Below are 25,580 nucleotides of genomic sequence, written 5' to 3' on the forward strand. Positions count from 1 at the left end.
TAGTTAGCTAGTTAATTAGTTAGTATGAACAGCAGCTCTGTTCGTGACTTGCTGTGTGACTTTGGGTTAGTTACGAGCCTCCCTGAGCCTCATCTGTAAAAGGTGGACCAATAATCCTTACATCGTAGAATAGTGACAGGATTAAATGAGATAATGCATGCGAAGGATCTAGTGCAGTGCCTGGTTCCTAGTGGGCACACAACGAAAGCTCCTCCTCCTCTGGAGCACTTCTTTCCTACGTCCCTTTCTTAGGAAGCTGGTTTCTTCCTTGGTTGTACTGTAGTCATTTCTATATTAGATTGTAAGCTTCTTTATTTATGGGGCTCACACATTGGTGCTTGGTAGGTACCCCACAAGGAGTGAATAAAGGCTGAAGCTGTACTTTGCTGTTTCTAGTCTCTTGAAGAAAGCCTGCAGGTAGAAAGAGCACGTGCTTGGGATCGAAAGAACTGTGTTCAGATCCAAATCCTTCTACTTAATACCTCTGCAACCATGAACGGGCTGTTTAATTGCCCTACACCTCAGTGTTTTCATGTGTAAAATGGGGACAGTGATAGTTTTCTCCTAGGATTATTGTGAAGATCAAACTAGCAGGATGCCTTGTATGCCTTGTATAACATTATTACCATCTTGCCCTTGCCCTGTTTAAGGAAATCCGATATAAATTAAGACTTCTAAATGGGCCTTCTGCATTTAAATGGACTTATTCTAGGATATGAGTCTTCGGAAACTTGTCTAGAATGGAGAAAAAAACCTGCAGGTTTGAATGAACCATCTGAAAAGATGCCATTGTGGTCTCTCATAACTCAATTTCTTTTAAAGCATCTGCTGTATATTAGCAAGATAAGATCAGCTTTCTTAGGGTTTGAATACAGTATTCCAGAGGGAAAGAAATTACTGACTGGAGAGTAAGTAATTAAAGCCAGTGACAAAACTTTTCAAAAGCTAAGTGGATTAATTTTATTCTTAAAAACTTCTGAAGTTGTTACCAGCATGACATTCACTCGTTCTAAAGAGAAAAATGATATCTTAATTGAAAAGTTCTTTCCTGGCTATCTTAGCAGCCTTTTGTGGGCTCAGCATTTGTCACGGGCAGATGTGGGATTTTTTTATCTTGTTTGGAAGTTCAGGTTTCATTTTCTCTAGTGCATTTGAACAACAAGCATCCCATAGCAGTCTTTGAATGTTCGGGGCTTCCCTGCCCATGAACTGTAACTGCTCTGTTTTCTAGCTTGTCACCTTAGTGGGATTAGTTTTCCACAGAGGGAATCTAAATGGTTATGATCTCAATGGAAGCAGACAGACTCTCCATTCCCCACCATGATGACTTGATGGACAAGTGGTGGTTTTACAGAAAAGCCCCGTCACCTCTTGGGATATAAGGGACCGTTCTGGGGTTGAGCAGCTTTTGCTTAACCACCGGGGGTCCTCTGCTTTCTCCATTCCACCCGGAAAACCACCATTTCTATTTTCCAAGTTATCTGCGCTAAGAGAGTAGAATCTAATTAAAAAAATCTTATGTGTGTGCACCTACCACATTCTACCTGTAAAGTTTATCTTACAGAAATATATTCATCAGTGGATGCAGCTACATGAACAAGCCTTAGAAAGGATGACGTACTGACACACGCCACAACAAAGTGAGCCTTGAACACATGAGGCGAAGGGAAAGGAGCCAGACGCAGGTTACATAGTGTATGATCCCATTTATATGAGTTGTTCAGAGTAGGTAAATCCATAGACCCAGATGTAGATTGGGGGTTCCAGGGGCTGTGCCCATTAAGCTAGGAAGAAGGTGCTCAATGGCTTCAGGGTTTTCTTTTGAAAACAGATAGAAACATTTTGGAACTACACGGAGGTGGTGAGATAGAGACATACTAAATACCACTGCATTGTTCACTTTTCAAATGGTTAATTTTCTTTCTTTCTTTTTTTTTTTTTTAAAGATTTTATTTATTTATTTGACAGACAGAGATCACAAGTAGGCAGAGAGGCAGGCAGAGAGAGGAGGAAGCAGGCTCCCTGCTGAGCAGAGAGCCCGACACAGGGCTCGATCCCAGGACCCTGGGATCATGATCTGAGCGGAAGGCAGAGGCTTTAACCCACTGAGCCACCCAGGCGCCCCTTAAATGGTTAATTTTCTTATGTAAATTTCAGTTCAATTTAAAAATAGACTGGTGAATGAGGCTTGGTGCAGCACTGTATGACATGGTACAACAAAAATGTGTGTCCACGAGAGAGTCAGGGAGTAAACTGTGGTCCATCCAAGCAGTAGAGTACTATGTCCTGGTTCATAAGAGTGAAGGATGTTTATATGTACCGAAACTGAAAGACATACACATCGTATTATTAAGTTAATAAGTTGGAAAAGACTTATGTTTAGGGTAGGTGTTAAAGGAATTTTATTTTTGACAAATACATGCTTTTATAATCAGGAATAAGTGGTAGGGAAAGAAAAAGAGAATAAATTCTGGTTTCAGAACCAAATTCCTTTTATCTTACTTAATGCCTGAAGGGTGAGTGACTTTCAGGTCTCCCAGCAGGGCGAGGATGGCACGAGTATTGGAGCAGTCAGCGCGTGTCTAGTGACGGCTTCCTGTTGATAGCATGTGGGTCTGGTGTCAGAAAAGTTGCTCCAAATTCTACCCAGCAGTCTGCAAATGTGTATTCCATAATATTTCTTCGGTCTTAGAGTGAGAAAAGTAGAAAGTTCCCGGGCAGCTAAGTTCTGCCTAGCACAGTGCTTTGTGCAGCTCGGAGCTGCCAGATACCCTTGATCCACTTGAATTCTGTTCTCCCAAAAGAGCCTAACTCTTCTAAACCTAAGCAAGTCTTACTCAGTGTTTGGTGTGCGAAGCCACTAGGAACAAAATGGATTTCCAGAAAGGGTGAACTTGCTCTCTGTCTCTTCTCTAAGTGCCCACACTTACTAAGTGCCCACAGTACTTACTTCAGGTCATGTTGCCTGGATTGCCTTTTCCTGCTGTTAGGATCTTTGTAATGTAGCAGCTTTTCCCAACTGGATTGTAATTATGCTCCTTAACGGCTGAGACAGTCTTATACTTCTAAAGAACAGGAGAGGGATATTCCTGAAAGCATCCCAATTCGAGCAGGAGTGAGCAGATGAAAGGAGGTAAGACTTGACATTCACTTTTATCTTCCAGAACAGTCCAGGCTCTGCAGACGGCATCCCACCTGTCCCAGCACGCTGACTTGAGGAGCATCGTGGAGGAGATTGAGGTGTGAATTTATTTCGCCAAATGAATTTCCCATCTCCTGTCTTTGAAACCCTTTAAAAGAGTCTTGCAGATAGACATGCATGGCTTATTTTGGCCAGTGATGTTTCTTTTCACATCCATGCCACACTTCCGTTCTTTGTATGAGAGCAATATGTCCTGGGGGATATTCGCTAGGGTAGGATAGTTAGACCATCCATTAGGTAACAGTTTACTTTGCCAGCCCTTTCTCGGTATAGGTTCATAGTCCACAGATTTTAGAGCCTGACAAACCTGAAATTTAGGTATTTTTTTCTGCTACTTAGTTCTTTGTAATCTCAGACAAATTATTTCATGTCTGAGCCACGATTCCGTATATGGTGTTGTAAGAACAAGTGGGGTTCTAAAGTACCTGATTCGTAATAGGAGCTTGGCAAGGGCTCACTGTGTTTTTAGAATGACTTGATCCTTTCCTTTGCCCAGGACCTCCTGCTGCTCAGAGACCGCTCTCGTGGACGACATAGTCCCTGATGACAGGCAGTCCACCCGGTGTCCTCACTGGGTGCCCCACAGGCATGTTTGCTGCCTTATCTTGTTGCCCAGGAGAGGAGCATGTCTCTGTCCATCCTTTAGAGCACTGAATGAGAAAGAGCAGTACTCTGCTATGTAGATTGTATCCAGACAGATGGCTGTGGAATCCACCTGTGACCTGATGCTTCCTGGGTGCCCTGCAGCCTGGGTTCCTCAGTGCTCTGACTCAGGGGCTTGGGCTTGAGTACCAGGGGTCAGGGAAGGGGGTGCTCCCAGGGCTGCAGAAGACACTGTCTCTCCAGGTGCCTGTGGAGTACACTTTATTCTCTGATTCAGCATCTTGTTTGACAGAGTACTCCAGATTTAATGTGGTTCTCCAGATTTAGAGATGTAGAGTGAAATTTCTCAAAACTGCCTACACGGGGTGACTGTGTTTTGCATATCTCCTTCTGTGATCACTTGACTTCCAGCCTGCTTCCATTTTGTTGTGACAGGATCTTGTTGCTCGCCTCGATGAACTGGGAGGTGTATATCTCCAGTTTGAAGAAGGACTGGAAACCACAGCCTTATTTGTGGCTGCCACCTACAAGCTCATGGACCACGTGGGCACGGAGCCATCCATTAAGGAGGTACCTAACCATTCTCGGGCGTGAAACCCAAAGGGGTTGTTGACTTCATCTGCTAAGAACAGTTTTTTTCAGAGGGGATGTTGACTTCGGCTTGGGGTGTAGTCACACGGTGTCTTGGGTTAGGCATTGAAAATGAGAAACAGATGTAATGCCTATCCTCAAGAAACTGGTTATCTGGGGAATAGACATGTAAATGGTGTCACACTTATTTTATTTTTTTGTCTTATAATACTTTATAGTTTATAAAACATTTTTATGTGTGGCTCATTTGATCATCATAGGAAATCTGAGTAATATGCTCAGTCAGACTTGGTCCCTCTGTAAAATGGCAGCATGACACATGTGGGGACACACAGATAATAGGTAGTAGCGATGCCCCTAAACCAGGTCTCCCCATGCTGTGGGCTCTCTCTTTCCCACATGTAGATCTCCAGCCTTGTTACATTTGCTTTAAATTGAGGAGGGTATGTCATGAGGTAGTGACAAGAAGGCCACGTGATTACACTAGTTTCACCTCTCTCTCTTCTGGTACTCCTTACTGCTTGTTTCTTGAGTGATTTCCACGTTGGTGGCCCAGGAAAACCCTCCTCCTTGAGAAGTGCCCTGTTCTCCCTTCCACCTCATCTTTGGCAATGGCTAAATCTTAATTAATCTTTGCTGATTGATATAGTTATCTGAGAGGCATGTGTGTCTACCAGACATCTACCAAGACTTAATTCTTTTTTTCTTTTCTTTGTGGGTCCCCCCTCCCCAAGAGGAGCTCATTAACCTGAAAGAACCTTTGGTTGGAATGTGTGTGGGAAATCTTTTTGAGCCGGACTCTTCTTTGTACCCCTTGTTTGTGAGAAGGCTACCAACCCTTGAGCTAAAGGATTTAAAAGACAAGCTGCTGTTGTTTTAATTTTAGGAGGAGAGATTTGGGTTCCAAGTTAGAACTTTGATTTCTTTCATGCATTTTGAGTTTTGTGCTGAGTTTCTTCAAGTAAATAGTAATTAATGATCTGTCTTGGGTAATTTGAATTGATTTTCTATTTTCTCTGGAGGATATGACCTAATAATTTATTCATGTATTAGTATTCTTCTGTTGTCTTTGGTTCATCCTGAGTATAGAAGATCTGTAGATCCGATACTTTCTTAATTTCTACAATGAGTGGAGTACAGGAATGTGGGTCTTACGGTACAAATCATTTAGGAACTCTCCTATACACAGCATGGTAGATGAGTTGGTGATATTCTACATACACAACTTAAACTTTTTCTTGCTTTATTCCCAAGCTTCTGCTAACCAGGTATTTGGATGGAGTAATTTTGCTGTCACTGCTTTTGACATAACCATTCTGGTGAATAGTCACCCATTTTAACATGTCAACAGCCTAGTGACGGAAAAATGTAATTGGTACAATTAAAGAAAATTATTTCATGTCGACTATGAATAACACTGTCGGGAACAAGGGAGCTCTTTTGTTAGATTGGAGGTTTTAAAAAACAGAACTGATTGAAGTGAAAAATGTTTCCTCTTAAGCAAACAACCTCCAGAATTTTAATAATGCCTTTTAGCTTCCACTTTTTAAAAAAACTGCTTTTAGTTTTCTTCTCTAAACAGCCCATCAGTTCTTAATGGAAAGTTATTTTAGTTTCTTTCTAATGTACATTTTGGCTATAAGGTTTGGTCTTGTGAATTCAAACTTAACTCCAGTGTACTGCTCAGAGGGGAGTCGGGAAGGAAGTTAGGTTAGGTGGGAGGGTGAAAGGAATTAGGAAAGAATATATTTTCTTCTGGGAGGAGACAGACTTATATGTGAATTTTGGTCTTGCTTTTTTTTTTTTTTTTCTGTTTTTTCTTTTCCTATTATAACTTGTAGGAGTTACTTAACCTTTTAACCTCATTTTCCTCATTTGGAAAACATTGATAATTGATAACATCAATCTTTTCAGGGTTTTGGTCAAGATGACCACCTTCCTGCCAGAGGATGATCTCAAGTTGCATTTCCCCTTTTCTTTCAGGATCAGGTCATCCAACTCATGAATGCCATCTTCAGCAAGAAGAACTTTGAGTCACTCTCAGAAGCCTTCAGCGTGGCCTCTGCTGCCGCTGCGCTCTCTCAGAACCGCTATCACGTGCCAGTTGTGGTTGTGCCCGAGGGCTCTCCTTCAGACACTTATGAGCAGGCTATCCTTCGGGTATGACTTCCATGTCCAAGCTGTGCGGCCCTGACCTTTTTCCAGTGGAAGGCTCTCAGAAATCTAAGGACTGGTGGAGATCTAATTGTAACCACCTTCCTGCCCCAACCGAGGACATACCCATTAAAAGTAGAGCAAAGCTCATTTCCCTTAGCCTGGAATTGGGGATATGACCCGTGGATGAACTAGTCACAGAACTCTTCAAAAAAATCCAGAAAAGGTTCTTTTTTTCTTGGAAGATTTTTTATCACCAGTCTTTTCAGAAATTAAATGCAAGAAAATTGTATTTCTGGGGTCATAACACTAAATGTATAGAGGAGTCTTGCTTCTAAAAGGCATTTTCCAGTACCAGAACTTTCTAAATACATTATTTAAAGACCACTTTTTCTAAATTCCCCTGTAATTCTGGTGCTTACAGTTGTTAACACCAGGTCTCTTCCTCCTGTTGGAAGTTTGTCTTTCTGCCTCTTCATAGCATGTCCCTCCTCGCTCAGCAGGAAGCAGAGACTGCTTTTTTATGGTGACTCTCTGAACAGAGGAAATGCACAGATTTTGAGTAAGCTTGGAGTTTTCATCTCAAATGAGGCATATTTTGATGTTTGGAAATCAGTGATAAGCTAACATCTTCATAAGAACTTAGTATTCTATTTATGGTAGACATTGGGGTTCCACGCAGGACAGTTCCATCAGTTCTACTTTGGTGGCCTCTTTAAATATTCTCCTGAGGAAGTGCCTTCTCTTTCAAAATTGCCTCTCCTCTCCCTGCCTGTGCTCACACCCCCTCGTTGAAGGCTGGGGTGAGAAATCATCTGATTAACACAGTTCACCGTAAGTCAGGAGGGGGCAGTTAGGAGAGCAAAGTAGAAGTACTGGCTTTGTAGCTAGATGGGCTGTGGTTTGAGTCCTAGACCAACTGAACTGGCCATGTGGCCTCAGTTTCTTCATCTGTAAAGTAGAGATGATGCCGTCTATCTCAGATGATTGTTAAAGGAGGTTGTGTGTAAAGTGCCCATCCCCGTCTGAAGAATGAGTGTTGGACGAGATCATCTTTAAGATCCCCCCCCACCTCTAACATTCTATAATCTATCCCATCACCAATCTCCTTGTATTTTGTGTCTGATTTCTGATAGATCGTATACCAGAGTCAGTGAATGAAGAGGTCTTGAAATAAAGAGTCTCTTCCCCTGCAGAGCTGGCTCCCTGTGGATAAATCTCCCCAGAAACAAAATTTTGTACTCCTTTGGCCTTTGTTGCTACAGATAATTTTAAAATTTATTTCTAGTTGCAGGTCACCAATGTTCTGTCTCAGCCTCTGACTCAGGCCACTGTTAAACTAGAACATGCTAAATCTGTTGCTTCCAGAGCCACTGTCCTCCAGAAGACATCTTTTACCCCTGTCGGGTAAGTCTTGAACTTACTTTTGAAGGGTACCAATAGACTTGTTTTGCCTGCAGCCAATATAACACGAATTAATATGGATATTATGAAGTATCCCCAAATTTGCTTAGGTAAATTTGACTTCCTAATGTATAGTTAGTTATTTAAGAAAAGGATTTTTTTAAAGCTAGAAGAGGGGCACCGGGCTCACATAATTGGTAGAGCATAGGAATCTTAATTTCAGGGTTGTGAGTTTAAGCCGCAAATTGGGTGTAGAGATCACTAAAAAACAAACAACAACAACAACAACAAAAAATAAAGCTAAAAGAATTTTGTTTTAGTTTTAATGTTTCCTTCCGTATCTATTTCTAGTTGTCTCTGTCTTGTCATTGTGATGTAAGTAGCAAGTTTTAAATTTGATGCTGTTTTTTCTTGATATATGAAAAATACATATTTATTGTAGGAGAAATACAGAAAAGCCCCAAAATAAAATATAAATCACTGATAGTTCTACCACCTAGAGATAACTCCTGTTCACATTTTGTCAGCCCTTTTTCTATGCAAATAAATATATTTTTAATTGAATTAGGATTATGCTTTGTCTATAACAGTGTCTCATGATTATTTCCCCATAGGATTAAATCTTCTTCAGTCTTATTTTAAAAAAATATTTTTGTTTATTTGAGAGAGAGAGAGATCAGAATGGGTGGGAACGGGGTGGAGGAGGGGGTGCGCGGCAGGAGAGGGGGGTGTGCCGCAGGCGGTGAGTACAGAGAGGGAGCCCAATGACAGGGCCTGATCCCGGGATCCCAGGATCCCAGGATCCCAGGATCATGACCTGACCTAAGTCAAAGGCAGACCTTTAACCGACAGCTACCAAGGTGCTCCTTTAGTCTTATTTTTAATGGTTGCATATTGTTAAGGAAATTTTAAAAGAATTAAGGATCAATTTTTATATGAGATCTTGTTAAGTGTTAAATTGGTAAGCTAAGACTGGGAACTCTGAGTTTTAGAGAGAATATCCATTTCTTTTATTTATTTTTTATTTTACGTAAGCTTTAGGTGCAATATGGGGCTTGAACCCCAGAGGGTCAAGAGTCACATGCTAAAAAGAAAAAAAAAATTGTCGCATGCTCTACTGACTGAGCCAGCCAGGTGCCCCAAGAATATTAATTTCTTAGACAATGATAAAGATAAACAGACAATATGTCAAATTAAAAAGCAGAATCAGGGGCGCCTGGGTGGCTCAGTTGGTTAAGCGACTGCCTTCGGCTCAGGTCATGATCCTGGAGTCCCGGGATCGAGTCCCGCATCAGGCTCCCAGCTCCAAGGGGAGTCTGCTTCTCCCTCTGACCTTCTCCTCGCTCGTGCTCTCTCTCACTCTCTCTCTCTTCTCAAATAAATAAAATGTTTTAAAATAAATAAATAAATAAATAAAAAGCAGAATCATTTTTAGGAATGATGAGTGGAATGGTAAAAGACATTTGGGATTTGGCTATGTAGTTGGAGTTAATTCTCTACCTTTCCCCCCCTTTAAAATAAAAGTTATTGATATTTTCATAAAAGTAAGACATGTCATTTTTAGGAAATTCACAAAACACAGAAAAGTAGAAGTAATATAAAAAATTGCCTGCAATTATACTGCTCTGCACCAACCTTTTTGAACATTTCTACTCTCTCGCTGTCTCTTTTTAAAACATAATAGGGATCATACTGTAGACTGTTTTGCATTTAATTGTGGAAGCCTACCCGGAGGGGGTGGGGTTTTAGGAGTGGAGAGGAGGAAACAAAGGAAAGAAGACTTCAGAGACTAGAAGGAGGAGGTCATTTTAGATCTCTCTGAAGTTTTGCCCACAGCATAATCTGTGCTTGAGCAGGAGGTGGCCCAGCTGGGTGGGAAGTTTAAAGGAGAAGACGTGGCATAACCCTGGCTTGTCTCAAGGAGGGCCACGAGCGGCCAATTTGTTACATTCATGACTTTGCTATGTGAGTTCTTGCTAACCCCGCTGTCATTCTTAACAGGGATGTTTTTGAACTAAACTTCATGAATGTCAAATTTTCCAGTGGTTATTATGACTTCTCTGTCAAAGTTGAAGGTGACAACCGTTATATTGCAAATAGTGTCGAGGTAAGTGCTTTTCTTGTCATCCCCATTAAATCAAAGGAAATGACCAAGTAGGCACACAGGATTAATCGTCTGGTATATTGACTTCATTTTACAGCCAAGTTAATGTGAATATGTTAAGAGAAGGGTAAGTTTAAACTATGCTTCACCAAGAACTTGATCATAGTGAGTTTTATTTGTAAATTATTCATTTTCTGGTATGATTTAGTATCTCACATAAAATTTAGGAGGTAGAAAAAATAAAAATCACCTATAATTTCACTGAGACATAAGTATTCTTATTATGATATTTTGTGTGGTAGGTCTTGATAGATTTAGAAAAGTGCCTGATGCTAATTAGGTGATGAAAAGCACCCAGGGACATACTGTAATGAGGCTCTCTGGGTAAAATACAAAAGAAAATCAGTAAGTTTCTTTCTTTCTTTTTTTTTTTTTTGGGTGGACAGCACAAGTTTATTGAGTGATACTAAAGTGATAAGTACAAAGCTCCTGAGGAGGGAAGGGACCCTAGAGGGTTGCCCGAAAATCAGTAAGTTTCATAATGAATTGTGTTTCACATATTTAGCTAACGCTAGTTGTGTTGAAGATCCAAAGATCCAAAGTGGTTCTAAGGATGGCAAACTACGCCTCATTTATCAGATGCTTGGGGAGTGAGGAATTTCACATTAGTGGTTTTCCTAGCTAATTGGAGTATACCCCTTCAGGCACTGTGGCTTTCATTTTAACATTTTCCGTAGAAGTTTATTTAGGATGAATTACATGTTTTTCTACTTTCTTAAACTATGGGATATGATTTAACCATTTCTTTTTTCTTTTCTCTGTTTATTTGACAAAGAGAGAGAGACCATAAGTAGGCAGAGAGGCAGGCAGAGAGAGAGAGGGGAAGCAGGCAGAGAGCCCAATGTGGGGCTCGATCCCGGGACCCTGAGACCATGACCTGAGCCAAAGGCAGAGGCTTAACCCACTGAGCCACCCAGGTGCCCCAACCATTTCTTATTCTTTTTTTTTTTTTTAAAGATTTTATTTATTTGTCAGAGAGAGAGGAGAGCGAGTGAGCACAGGCAGACAGAATGGCAGGCAGAGGCAGAGGGAGAAGCAGGCTCCCCGCCAAGCAAGGAGCCCGATGTGGGACTCGATCCCAGGACGCTGGGATCATGACCTGAGCCGAAGGCAGCTGCTTAACCAACTGAGCCACCCAGGCGTCCCTTTTTTTTTTTTTTTTTTAAAGATTTTATTTATTTATTTGACAGAGAGAGAGATCACAAGTAGGCAGAGAAGCAGGCAGAGAGAGAGAGGGAAGCAGGCTCCCTGCTGAGCAGAGAGCCCGATGTGGGGCTCGATCCCAGGACCCTGGGATCATGACCTGAGCCGAAGGCAGAGGCTTTAACCCACTGAGCCACCCAGGCGCCCCCATTTCTTATTCTTAATTAGAATCATCAGTATGAACCCTTTATTGAAGGCCTATGACATGAGAAGCCTAGTTCTGTGTGTTTTCGCTTACATTATTTTTGTCTTACTACAACCCTAAGACACAGATGAAGCTATCTTCACTACACAGAAGAGGCTCATAGGGGTGGAGTAACTTGTCCAGAGGTCATCCAGCCTGTGCTTGGGTGGGTTCCCTGCCCAGTATGAGTTTGTTTAGCACGCTCTGGTGAATAGGCAGCCTGTGCAGGGCTGTGTGCAGCTCCAGCTCTGGCCTTTGTTATGGCATCACTCCCTTCAGCTGTCCTTTCTCAGTGCTTTTGCTGTGTCTTTGCTGTATCTACTTAATTCTTGTGCATTCTTTTGGGTGAGGGAAACTTGGAGTGGTCCTGTGCCTCTCCTGAATAGTTAAATACACACTCTTTGGGAGAACTCTTTTTTCTTAACTATTCAGGTGTCATTTGCCACTCACTATTTTTTTCTTTTTTAAAAGTTTATTTTAGTCTTTATTTTTTTAAGTAAATCCTATTCCCAGCATGGAGCTCAAACTCATGACCCTGCGATCAAGAGTTACACGCTTCAGCCACTGAGTCAGCCAGTCACCCCTTGTTTTTCTTTCTTTCTTTCTTTTTTTTTTTTTAAGATTTTTATTTATTTATTCGACAGAGAGAGAGATCACAAGCAGGCAGAGAGGCAGGAAGAGAGAGAGAGGAGGAAGCAGGCTCCCTGCTGAGCAGAGAGCCCGATGCGGGGCTCGATCCCAGGACTCTGAGATCATGACCTGAGCCGAAGGCAGCGGCTTAATCCACTGAGCCACCCAGGCGCCCCTGTTTTTCTTTCTTTAATCAAACTTTTTCATTTTGAAATAATTTTGGACTTAAGTTGCAAAAACGGTATGAAGAATTTCCGTGTGAAGTAATGAAGTTTTTCGTTTTTTTTTAAACATGTTTTTAAACTTTTTTAAAAAAAGATTTTTCATTTATTTATTTTTGAGAACAAGAAAGAAAGAGTGAGCATACAGAGGGAGCAGACTTCCTACTGAGCAGAGAGCCTGACGTGGGGCTCAGTCCCAGGACCCGGAGACCATGACCTGAGCCGAAGGCAGAGGCTTAACCAACTGAGCCAAAGGCAGAGGCTTAACCAACTGAGCCATGAGGTGCCCTGAGTTTTTAGGTTTTAAGGATGGAAAACTATACCTCATTTGTCTGTGGCTTTGTGGGAATGGACTTAACCAAGTAAAGTAGTATCAAGAATGCCCTTTATCCAGCTTCCCCAAATATTAATGTCTTATGTAACTGTTACATAGTTATCAGACCCAGGAAATTAACATAATGCATGCTACTAACTAATCTATAGACTTTAATTCAAATTTCACTAGTTATCCTACCAGTGTCCCTATTCTAAAGTTTTTTGTTTTTTTTTTTTTTTTTTTTATTAGAGAGAGAGAGAGAGAGAGAGAGTGAGCACAGGCAGACAGAGCGGCAGGCAGAGGCAGAGGGAGAAGCAGGCTCCCCACAGAACAAGGAGCCCGATGTGGGACTCGATCCCAGGACTCTGGGATCATGACCTGAGCCGAAGGCAGCGGCTTAACCAACTGAGCCACCCAGGCGTCCCCAGTGTCCCTATTCTAATCTGGGATTCAAGTTAGGGTCATATGTCCCTTTCGCCTTCTCTAAGTTATAATATAGTTTCTTTCATGACCTTGATACTTTAGAAGTACTCTCTGTTTAGCTTGTAGAATGTCCCTTACTTTGGGTTTTGAGTTTCCTCAAAATTAAACTCAGGCCACCTGTTTTTTTGCAAGAAAACTCCAAAAGTGATGCTTTGTCCCTCTCAGTGCATCTTCTTAGGAAGTACATGATGTTGATATGTCTCATTGCTGGTGTAAATGTTAATCTTGATCACTTGATTAAGGTGGTGCCTGCTAGGTTTCTCTCTATAAAGTTGCTGTTTTCTGCTTTGTAATTGAGTCTGCAAATATCCTGGTGATCTTGCCTGCAACTGTTATTAATAGGTTGACTGCCAAAAGGTGATTTTCTATTTCATTCTTTCTACATTTATTAATTAGAATTCTGCTGTAAGGAAAAGCTATCCCTCTCCCAACCCTGTCTTCATTTATTTTTCAATTATTTATAACATTTTGGGCTCATGGAAGTTTATTTTACTTTATAGGTTATGATCCTTTACTTTTTTTTTTATCATTTATTTTGTTGCTCACATTATCCCAGATTTGACCTTTAGAAAGCTCCTCAAGTTGACTCCAATGACACTTGAAAGGACAAGGCAGCTGAAAAGTTTGACCTTTTCAAAAGTGGGGCATTACTTAAAGTAGGTAGATTAAACACTTATATTTTAAGTTTGTCGGAAAGGAAGATATTTTCTGGAACTCTCATCTCTGCCTTTTCTCTACCTCATGTCTGACTTTTTTGGGCATGAGACATCTGATCCTAGTCCATCCACTAAAAAAAACTGGGGTGAAAACTATTGTAGTGTGCACCTTAAACCTTTAAAATCTAGATTCTTTGAATTTTAGCTTCCCTCATTAAGGGTCCTTATTTGCAACCAAACACATTAAAAGGCAGACATTCCTTTCTTTTAAAAATTTTTTTTCCTGAAATCTTTTCTTCTTTCTACCTTTACAGTCTTTTTTTTTTTTTTAAGATTTTTATTTATTTATTTGACACAGAGAGAGCGAGCGAGAGAGGGCATACAAGCAGTGGGAGTGGGAGAGGGAGGAGCAGGGATCGATCTCAGGACTTTGTGATCATGACCTGAGCAGAAGGCAGACACTTAACGACTGAGCTACCGAGGTGCCCCTAGCTTTATTAGGTATTGCCAAATTGCTCTTCTCTTCATATTCTTACCTACCTTTTGGTATTACGAATATTTGATAAATTGATGGATATGAAGTGGTGTCTATTTTTTCTTTTTAAGTTTTATTTTTTAGTAATGGCTGACCCTAATGTGGGGCTTGAACTCATGACCCTGAGATCAAGAATCCCACGTTTCACCAACTGAGCCAGCTGGGCACTCCATAATGATGTCTTGTTTTAATGTTTTTCCTTGGTTACTAATGAGATTGAACATTTATTTCCTTGTGTTTATTGGCCTTTTAGTTTTCCTTTTCTGTGAACTGTTGTCTGCGTTTGTCTGTTTTTCTTTGGGTTTGTTAGTCTTTTTGTTACTGAATTTTGGAGGCTGTTGGTGTTCTGGAAACTGACCCTTAGTTAAAAGCATCAGATATCTTCCCTCGGTGTTGGTTTATGACATCTTTTGATGCACAAAAGTTATTTTCAATGAAGCCTAATTTAAAAATGTTTTGCCTAGGTTGTTTGTGTGTCTTGTGTTTTTAAAAAGTCCTATGCTACTCCAAGGCGATAAAGATAATCTCCAATATTTTCTTCTAATGGTTTTTAAGGTTTTTTCCCCCTATATTTATATTTAGGGTTTCAACATACTTCCAAGTTTACTTTTGTTGCTGTAGTATTTTATATCCTGTCAGTAACTGTTCTTATTGATTTGTATTACCATTGCTTGCTTATATGTGTGTTGCTTTTTCATTGGACTTGGAACTCCCTATGAGTGGAGACCAAACCTTATTTTTTCAGTACTTAGTCTCCATCTCAGACCATTTTAGAAGAAAAGGATGGAGTGGTATAAAGACGTTTACCTACATTCCTGGGCTGTTAGAACTATGGTAATTCATCTTTGAAGGGTGAGCTTTATATCCTAGATAAAATATCTTGGGTTTGTTTTTTTTTTAAATAACAGCTTTATTGAAAATATAATTCATATACCCATTAAATATATATAATTCAGTGTTTTTAGTATATATTTTCTTTAAAGATTTGTTTATTTTAGAGAGAGGGAGAGAGAGCACGCATGTGCACACAGGCAAAGGGGCAGAGGTTATGGGAGAGACAATCTCAAGGAGACTCCGTGCTAAACGCCAAGCCCGACACGGGTCTCAAACCCACCACCCTGAGATCGTGACCCGAGCTGAAACCAAAAGTCGGCCACTTAACTAGTTGAGCCACCTGGGGCCCCAATGGGTTTTTTAGAAAATTTGCAGTTTTGCAACCATCACCACTATCAAATTCCGTAACACATGTATCACCCAGAAAACAATCCCATGTCTATAGTAGACAATCCTTATTCTATAGTAATATAGCCTCTTTCCAGTACTGACAATTACTAGTCTACTTTTTGTCTCTATGATTTGCCTATTTGGGACATTTCAAATAAATGGTATCATATAATATGTGGCATTTTGTGTCTGGTCTTTCTAATTAGCATGATACTTTTCATGTTAATTCATGTTGTAGCCTGTATGAGTACTTTATTCCTTTTATGGCCACGTAATATTCTAGAGTGTAGGTATAGCATTTTATCAGTTCATCATTTGATGGACATTTGAGTTTTTCCACTTTTTTGGCGATTATACTTAATGCTGCTGTGAACATTCACGTACACATTTTTTTTTTAAGATTTTATTTTATTTATTTATTTGACAGACAGAGATCATAAGTAGTCAGAGAGGCAGGCAGAGAGAGAGGAGGAAGCAGGCTCCCCGCGGAGCAGAGAGCCTGATGTGGGGCTCCATCCCAGGACCCTGGGATCATGACCTGAGCTGAAGGCAGAGGCTTTAACCCACTGAGCCACCCAGGCGCCCCTCACGTACACATTTTTGTTAGGACTTTTGTTTTCTGTTTTATGAGATGTATGCCAAGCAGTGGAATGGTGGGTAATGGTGGTAAACTCTTTGTTTAACTTTTCGAGAAACTGACAAACTGTTTTGCAAAGAATTTGCACCATTTTGCATTTCTACTAGTAATATATAAGAGCTCCAGTTTCTCTACATCCTAACCAACACTTGTTATTTTTCTTTTCATTCTGGCCATCATACATGGGTAGGAAGTGGTTTCTCATTTGAAATTTTGATTTGGATTTCCCTGATAGCTAATGATATTGAACATCTTTTCATATGCTTATTGGTCATTTGTATATCTTTGTGTATCCTTTGCCCATTAAAATTTTTTTTTCTTTTTATTTCTTCCTTTCCAATCTGTATACTTCTTATTTTCTCTTTTTATTATGTTGTTTGTCTTTTTATGTTATTGAGCTAATATATTCTGGATACAGGTCTCTTATCAGATACATGATTTGTTTTAATTTTGACGACGTTCAGTTTCTTTATTTCTCTTTCATTGCTTCTGGTGCCACATCTAAGAAACCAATGCCTAATCCAAGGTTATGAAGATTTACTCCTCTTACAACTTTAGCTCTCATATTAGGTTCCTAATTGATTTTGAGTTTTTATATGTGGTGTAAGGGCGAGGTCTAACTTCTTTCTTATGTGTGTGGAAATCCCAGCAGCTTCTGTTGAAGATCATTCTTTCCCTATTGAATTGTCTTGGCATCAAAAATCAGTCGACCATAAAGGCAAGGGTTAATTTCTAGGCTTGCAGTTGTAGTCCATTTTTAAAAAAAAAATTTTAAAGATTTTATTTATTTATTTGACAGATCACAAGTAGGCAGAGAGGCAGGCAGAGAGATGGCGGAAGCAGGACCCCTGCTGAGCGGAGAGCCCGATGCAGGACTTGATCCCAGGACCCTGAGATCATGACCCGAACTGAAGGCAGAGGCTTAACCCACTGAGCCACCCAGGCACCCTGCAGTTGTAGTCCGTTAACCTGTATTTTTATCCTTACCAATACTGTGCTATCTTGGTTACTGTAACAGCTTGCCTTTTTGTAACTTCAAATCTGGTGTTTGTCCAAGTGTTTCTGTGATTGTTAGAAATATTATCTAAGTGCAAAATAGCAGAAATGGCTAATAACTATTATTCTTGCAATGATAAGACCCAGCTGAGGCCATTGCTGTCCCTTTCCTTCCCAGTGATGAAGTAAGCATTACAAAATCTCTCCTTCTTGGGGCGCCTGGGTGGCTCAGCAAGTTAAACCTCTGCCTTCAGCTCAGGTCATGATCTCAGGGTCCTGGGATCGAGCCCCGCATCGGGCTCTCTGCTCAGTGGGGAGCCTGCTTCCCCCTCTCTCTGCCTGCCTCTCTGCCTACTTGTGATCTCTGTCTGTCAAATAAATAAATAAAATATTAAAAAAAAAAAAAAAACAAAAAACAAAATCTCTCCTTCTTCATTATGTTATAGCTTTATGTGTGTGTGTTCTGACCTCTGTCACGTATGCAATGTTACTTTGTAATTTCAGTAATAATCACACTTAGAGCCTCAGAGCAGGTCAGCAGGTCCTGTTTACTCTCCTGAGAGATGCTTGACATTGGTCAGAGTACATTAACAGTGGTTTGGTGTGGAAGGCCTGTAATAGCATTCATTGACATTGGACTTGCTGTCAGGGGAAACATGGGTTTTCGAAGCTGTCATTAGCATTAATGGCTCCTAATGCACCATCATTTTTGACAGTAATGAGCTAAACGGGGGGTTATTACTCTCAGCAGAAAGACTGCATTTCCTGGTGTTAAAACATTTTTTGAGGTGTATGTGGGATGCAGAACCAGCAAGGAAAGCACTAGTATGATTCAGTGTGAAGCAGGCTTAGCTGCATTTAAAGTGGCTAAACACGTCCCTTTCCTATTGTAAAAACTAATCCTGAAGTGTTAGTGTGAAGGAAGAAGCAGCTAACCCAGCGGGATCCTACTCTGAATTCTTTATAACACGTCTTTGGAAAAAGTTATAATTTTTATTTCTCAGTTTGCTTTAAAAGAGTAGCATAAAAACTCTTTTCTTTTCAGTGTTTCCAGAGACCCATTTGTAGTAAGATCTTAGGAGCAGAAGGACTTGTTTTAAACTGTTCCCTATTCAAGAACAGCCCTACGTTGTTTCTCTGCAACAAAAAACCCTTTAACTTAGGGAGCCTTTTAGAATTAGGGCTGAGAGCAAACCCAAGATGACTTGACTTCACTGGGATTTGCCCTTTTGTCATCCGTGTGTCTGTATTGTCTGGGAGTGCTTATGATGTCTTTAGAACAAACACACAGTTGAATGTTGATTAGCAGACCTTAGCGACCATGTTCTTGTTGAAATACAGTTAGGATTCTAAGTAAAAACCCGGAAAGTTGATGGCTTTTCTGTCGTTATAATGAGGATACATTCGGAGCCTTACCCAAATCTTTTAACATCTGTCTCCATATACCCATCTACAGAAAGGAAGAGTGTTATTTTTATTTATTTTTTTTAAAGATTTTTATTTATTTATTTGAGAGACAGAGATGACAAGTAGGCAGAGAGGCAGGCAGAGAGAGAGGAGGAAGCAGGCTCCCCACTGAGCAGAGAGCCCGATGCGGGGCTCGATCCCAGGACCCTGGGATCATGACTTGAGCCGAAGGCAGAGGCTTTAACCCACTGAGCCACCCAGGCGCCCCAGGAAGGGTATTATTTTTAAAATCATATTTATGGGGTGTTGCTTTTTAATACAAAATGTTTATAAAGAAGAAAGTAAAGGGCACACAGTCTCATTGCTCAGATAATCCATGTTTTTTCAAAGAAAAAAGGAATAAAATATGCATGTAGTTTAAAAAAATTCAAAGTGCAAAAAGGTATATAATGAAATGTAAGAGCCTTCTCATCCCTTCAGTCCAGCTCCTCTTCTCGGGAATCTTAACAGTTAACTGTGTACATTTTAAGAAAAAGAAGGATGCGTTTATTAATGAATGTGCATATCCTTTCTTGTTTACACAAAAAAGGGATTATTCTATAAACCGCTGTATTTATCACAAAGTAGAGGCTCCCAGCTTTCTCCTCTGGGGTCTTTTCAACTTGATGGCCTCCCCACCCTCAACACCCACCCCCACTCCCCCCACCCCACCCCCAGCCCTCTGCCACTCCCCTGCCATAATTCACCCAGTTGTCTGGACTCCATGACAGACAGCGCTGTCAGTGGATGGCTATGTATTTTAAAGTAGGTGATAATATCTCTGTATCTGTCCATAGACATCTACCTTGGCTTTTTAAATTATTCCGTGGTGATTCATAGTGTATTCATGTAACTAGTCTTCTGTTTATGGACATTTAGGTGGAACAGTGATTTTAGGATCACATTTACAAATTAAATGAGTAAGGCATTAGAGACTGAGTCAAAGAAGTGAAGAAGGAATTAGCTGGTTAATGTTGGTGAAGATTGCAGAGTAGTTAACTGTGAAGACAGATTGTTTCGATAGCGTGGAATATCGCCAGGCTCCTTTCTTGCTGCCTGACCCAGGGCCACCCGCAGGCCGACTGAGGTCACAGTTTCTTCTCCTGTGCTTTGGTAGCACTTGGAACATCCCTCCGTTAAAGCAGCAGCCTGGGGACGCCTGGGTGGCTCAGTCGGTTAACCCACTGTCTTCGGCTCAGGTCATGATCCCACGGTTCTGGGATCATCGGGCTCTTTGCTTGGCAGGGAGCCTGCTTCTCTCTCTGCCTCTGCCTGCTTGTGCGTGCTCTCTCTCTGACAAATAAAGAAATAAAATCTTTAAAAAAAAAAAAAAGCAGCAGCCTGGTTTGTTAAAGTTCAGCTTTGCATCTGTGTTTCCGTGTAGGACAGGAAGTGCATTTTGCCATCCCTGTAAATCCCCTGCACCCGGGTGCTCCAGATGCCCTTGGGGGATGTCGGGAAGGTGCTGTTAGTGGGCTCTTGCTGGACGTCAGTAGCCTGACCACAGCTCTTGGGCTGCTTCTTTGCTTGAGCCTTCCACTCTAGTTTTTTCCTTCAGATGATGTCAGTGTTTCTCCACACTGGGTTTATATAGCAGAGTTTGCTCTGGTTCTGAGCCCTCTATTGAGTCGTGAAGCTGTTTGCTCAGCACAGAGCCCAAAGAGCCGAAAGAGAGGCCCCCCCAGCTCTTCTTTGGGGGTTCATTCAACTTGAAGGCCATCTATTTCCCTTCCCTACCACCATGATTCACCTAGTTGCCTAGACTCTGTGACAGGCAGTGCTGCTGGATATAATTCTGCCAATAGATGGCTGTATATGCAAAAGTAGGAGGTAATAATCATCCTTACAGCTTCTGGTAATAACTCTTTTACATTTCAAGGTTTTTTGTTGTTGTTGTTGTTTTTTAAAGATTTTATTTATTTGACAGACCAAGATTACAAGTAGGCAGAGAGGCAGTCAGAGAGAGGAGGAAGCAGGCTCCCCGCTGAGCAGAGAGCCTGATGCAGGGATCATGACCTGAGCTGAAGGCAGAGGCTTTAACCCACTGAGCCACCCAGGCGCCCCCTGTTGTTTTTTAAATAAAACAGAATACCTCTATTCGATCTGATAATTGAGGCCGTTGTCCCAAAATGGTTATTACGGAGGTGGAAAAGAAGCTGTTAAAAGGAATTGCTTGGTAGTTATCTTTATCCCTTTTTAATTTTTCTTCTTAGTCCTTGATTTGAGGCTGTCACACCTTGATAGTGCATTTTAGCGAAATGCCAAAGCCGTCCTTTAATTATTTGCCCAGTCCTCTGTCTCTGTTCCTTGGTCTTGACTTAGACTATAAACCAGTGGATTTGGCAAGGATTTCCTAAGCATTACATTCAAGCTTATCAAATATTTGGAAGTCTTATGGGTATGTTTGCACATAAGAAGTGCCTTGGGGTTTTGTAATTTGCACATTAAAACTTAGATTTTAGATAAAAAATTTCCCATGAAGAGACTTTCAGAATGTTTTCTGCCTCTTGGAATTTTATGCACTTAAGCTAATTTTTTAGAAGTTCCTGTTTATTGTGTTGGCTAGCTCCTCTTCGTGAACATGTTTATAGGGCACGCATAGAATTCAAACACTAACAGTCAAGATGGACTGGTTTGTGCTGCTATCAAACTCCAAGTCTCTGTAGCTTAGAACAGCAGAAGTTTGTTTTTTCGCCGTGCTAGGTTCCTTAGTGTGTCAGCTGAAGGTCTGCCTTCAGGCTGTCCTTCCTCCAGGACCCAGGCTGAAGGAGCAAACCTCTCTCTGCACATTGTCTATGTCCATGTCGGAGAAAAGGAGAGAATCACACACTGACTTTTAAAGCTTCCATTGAGGGGCTCACATTTCACTACCCAAAGCAAGTCACGTGGCCACACCTGACTCCAGCGGTCTGGGAAGTACGACTCTGCCTCGTGCTCAGAGGGAAAACCAGAAGTCCCTGGCGAACAGTGCAGATGACAGCCGTGGTGTCGTAGGGCTTCGTGGGCAGACCTCCAGTACTGCCTGGCGTAGAGTTAAGTGTTCCCAGGAAACTGGATGGCAAGGTGCTTAAGGGCATGGACGCTGAGTCAGAGTGCCTGAGCTTGAATACCAAGTTTAGCCAGCTAAACTCAAGTGAGTGGCTTCATCTTTTTCATCTTCAATTTCCTGACCTCAAATAGCACTGCCTTAGAGAGTTGGGAGGATTAAATGAAATCGTTGTTACAGAGTCCGTGTATAAAGTCTTCTACATAGCAAACAATAGCCGTCCTGGGAATTGAGTACTTGTTGATTTGAATTATTTGAAGGTTACTGCTTACAGGTTTTCCCCCTTATTTATTTTAAAGGGCACATGAAAAAATCGGTTTTCATTTCCTCTTTTAGTATATACCATCCAACCAAAGCCAAAGAAGGGAAGAAGGGGTAAGAACCAAGGAGTCGCTTTTGAGCCTTGGTGGTAGGAGAAGTGGAAATCCTACCTGGCTGAGGCAGTTTTACTAAAATCGTTGAAGACTCCCATCGTAGGATCATCTTTGTGAGGAAAATTTGGATATGCCTGTTAATTTCTGGTGATTTTCTTGTATGTCTCACTCTAGCTCCGAGTCAAGATCTCCACTGAAGTTGGCATCACGAATGTTGATCTCTCCACCGTGGACAAGGATCAGAGCATTGCACCCAAAACCACCCGGTAGGTGGGGCGCCTTCTTGGCGCAGGGGGAGCTCGGGCTTGCGCTGACAGGAGTGCGCCCAGGCACGGAACCCTATTCCCGTGTCAGCAGTGACCCAACTTGCACCTGCAGCTGCAGAGAATCCAGTTTTGCTGGCACCGCGCCAAGCAGCATCCTGGCAGATCTGTGGGGGGGGGGGTGGGGTATCTATACGGGCAGTCCGTCCACAAAGGAATGGGGAGTGTCTGAGTCCAAGTCAGCTCTGCACATTATTTAGTTCTGATGACATTTTTTTTAAAGACTTTATCTTCATAGTCCTGAATTGGTTTTTAATGGCCTCCTGACAACTCTCTTTGACCCACGGTGGGTCTGAATTTGGTTGAAGACCTCAGAGGTCCTTCTAATTGAGATGGAAGATAACTAGTTCTGGGGCCGTGATTTCCTTTCTCAAGTTCGTGGACGGCATCACTGGTCAGTCATAGCATTTGCTCCCGCTGTGCTCAGAATACTTTTTTAACACAAACTTCTAGGTAGCTGTTGGCAGTTGATCACGGGGGCAGAGCACTGTATAAGCCTCTTCGTCAGCCCTCTCCCAGATCCTTGGGTTTTGGGGGGGGCCTATCTAGATCTCTGGGTTAGTTCAGACCCCAGCTTTACTCAGCTAGGTGGAAAGAAGGTGAACCCTCTAGGCCATTATGAAGACCAGAGATGTTAGCCAGAGCCTAGAAGCTAAGCATTCACTCCTAAGTCCTATGAGAGAGCTGGGCCTTTCTCTCTCTGGCTTAGTTTTCAGTGACATTGACGATGAGAGCACTGTTGAGAATCCACTAACATAAGATCTGTGAGAGTGCTTTGCAAAGTTTAATTCTCTATATGGGTGAAGCGTTGGTTTTACTAATAAGTAAATAGAAAGCCTAAGTGTAAAATCTTGTTTTTCCCCTGGCCATCTTCCCCTACTATCCCAGGAGGGAGCTGTGAAAAGTTTTTTCATCAGGTCTGCCTTTTGAGAAAATGACTCTTTAAAAAATCCAATTTCAGGCAGGAAAAATACATTGAAACCGTGTCCAGGAAAAAATACAGCATTCAAAAAAAAAAAAAAGAAAAAGAATGAGTGCCCTTCTTGTTTTGCATCTCCTACCCCCTCACGTCCCGACCTCGCTCGCATGTAACTGCCAACATCAACGCCGCGATGACTTCTCGTGGCAGTCGCGGCCTTGTCCACCTGGCTTTCCACTCCACTTGTGTGCATGTGTGTGCCCCGCTGGTGCCTGACGTGGTGCAGCTGACATCCTTAGGTCCTTGAAGTGAAAGCCTGGAGTGTCTGCATAGCCTTGCCCCAGAGCCCAGAGTTTATTCTGTGCTTTTCTCGTCCTGGCTCTCTCAGTGCGGTTTGCCCTCCGGCCACAGACAGCTTCTCTCCTCCTGTCTGTCCACAGCAGGAAAGTGTTCCAGTGGGAGAGGGAGGATTAGGCAGTGAAACACCATTTGTCTTCTTTATTCTGTTCTCAGATATTTGCAGATCTTCTCTGAAGACTTGCCGTATACATGTCTCTTTCAGGGTGACCTACCCAGCGAAAGCCAAGGGCACATTCATCGCAGACAGCCACCAGAACTTCGCTTTGTTCTTCCAGCTGGTAGATGTGAACACCGGTGCTGAACTCACCCCTCACCAGGTCAGGACAAAGCCCAGGTGCTTCTGTTGGTCTGTGCCATTAACGCGTGCCAGTCTTGCTGGTGTGGCGTATACACTCCACATTCCTGCTTCTAGGTCTTCACTGTGGACCCTGATGGTACATCACATTCTCCCACATGACACTGTCCCCTCATGTACTGGCTATAACCCTGAATGTGGAACCAGTTGGTTAAACAGCTGCCTTTGGCTCGGGTCATGAGCCAGGATCCTGGGATCGGGCCCTGCATCGGGTTCCTTGCTCAGTAGAGAGCCTGCTTCTCCTTCTCCCCCTGCCTGCCACTCTGCCTTCTTGTGCTCTTTATTTCTCTGTCAAATAAAACCTTAAAAAAAAAAAAAGATCAATTGGTATCAAGAAGATATATTTAAAGCAGATTAGCACTTATTTGAGGCTTTTTTCTTTCTGGGGGAAAACAAAACAAAACAGATTGAAATAATTTTGAAAAAGGAAAACCTAGGCAGTAGGCCAAAGTGTTTTGTTCTGACCGCAGCAGAGTTTGTGGAAATCTGAAGAATGGCCCTTTTTTAATTTGTGCCTACTTTGTATTATGAAAGCAACCTCTTTCATTTTTGTTTTCCATATATAAAATAATGATAATTATTATTTAAAAGATTTTCAAATCATACCCTTTCCCCAGAGAATCTGATATGGCCCCTTGTCTTCTCAGACACCTTCTCCCCAACCTCTTGTCATCCCCCTTGATTAAGAATAACTGCTCTCGGCCCTACCCCATCCATGGCAGTATTATGAAGGGAAATTCAGGTAAATATTTTGCTGAAAGATGGGAAAGCATGGGACCTGGGGACCTTGGTTTAGCTGCTTTGTAGGGATACTTGAGCAGAGCTAGCAGATTCAAGTTCATGCCGAGAGATAGTTTCAAAGTGGATAACTGACGTAAGTGGATTTACTTGGAAACTTTTTTGCTTTTTTTTTTTTTTTTAAGATTTTATTTATTTATTTGTCAGAGAGAAAGGGAGAAAGAGACAGAGAACAAGCACAAGCAGGGGGAGCTGCAGGCAGAGGGAGAAGCAGACTCCCCACTGAGCAGGGAGCCTGATGTGGGACCTGATCCCGGGATCCTGGGATCATGATCTGAGCCGAAGGGAGACACTTAACTGACTGAGCCACCCAGACACCCCTCGCTTTCTGTTTCTTATAGCTACAGCTGCTACACATGTGCCCAGGACCCAGACTGGCTTCCCCCAGGACCACTGCCCTGGCACTTCTCCGCTCCTCTCCCCTGTCCCCCTCACCCCCACTCCCCAATCCAGATCCAGAGAGCTCCAGAGAGCTCAGTCAGGGCACTTAGCCATGGCTTACTGACTCAAAGCACTTCAGCCTCTTAGCATTTCCCAGCTCCTTTTCAGAATGACGTTTGTCAGCAAAACGGTACAAGGGAAGAAAGAATGAGGAGAAGAAATCACGAGACTAAATTGGTGGGATTAGGGCTGGGACAGGGAGAGTTCGTGAGGAAGTGTAACTTTAAGTGGATACTTGTCTCACCTAAGATTCTACTTTGGAACCATGGCACAGAGACCTCCCGGGTAGAGCTGGCATTTTGCGGGTAAGCCTGG

The 25,580-nt window shown here is 42.0% G+C and overlaps 1 protein-coding gene across 2 annotated transcripts in view; it reads left to right on the forward strand.

The window, feature by feature from the left end:
- The window catches only part of RPN2 (ribophorin II), a 57,239-nt gene that overhangs the window by 18,207 nt on the left and 13,452 nt on the right, over positions 1-25,580 (forward strand). For both annotated transcript variants that reach the window (XM_047744387.1, XM_047744389.1), the window contains exons 5-11: positions 3,165-3,240; positions 4,241-4,375; positions 6,380-6,556; positions 7,839-7,957; positions 9,956-10,061; positions 22,244-22,335; positions 23,874-23,988. In XM_047744387.1, coding sequence (XP_047600343.1) covers positions 3,165-3,240; positions 4,241-4,375; positions 6,380-6,556; positions 7,839-7,957; positions 9,956-10,061; positions 22,244-22,335; positions 23,874-23,988 — 820 coding nt within the window. The remainder of the gene's footprint in view (positions 1-3,164; positions 3,241-4,240; positions 4,376-6,379; positions 6,557-7,838; positions 7,958-9,955; positions 10,062-22,243; positions 22,336-23,873; positions 23,989-25,580) is intronic.

This window comes from Lutra lutra, chromosome 9 (genome assembly GCF_902655055.1).
Source record: "Lutra lutra chromosome 9, mLutLut1.2, whole genome shotgun sequence".
NCBI classification, from domain to species: domain Eukaryota; kingdom Metazoa; phylum Chordata; class Mammalia; order Carnivora; family Mustelidae; genus Lutra; species Lutra lutra.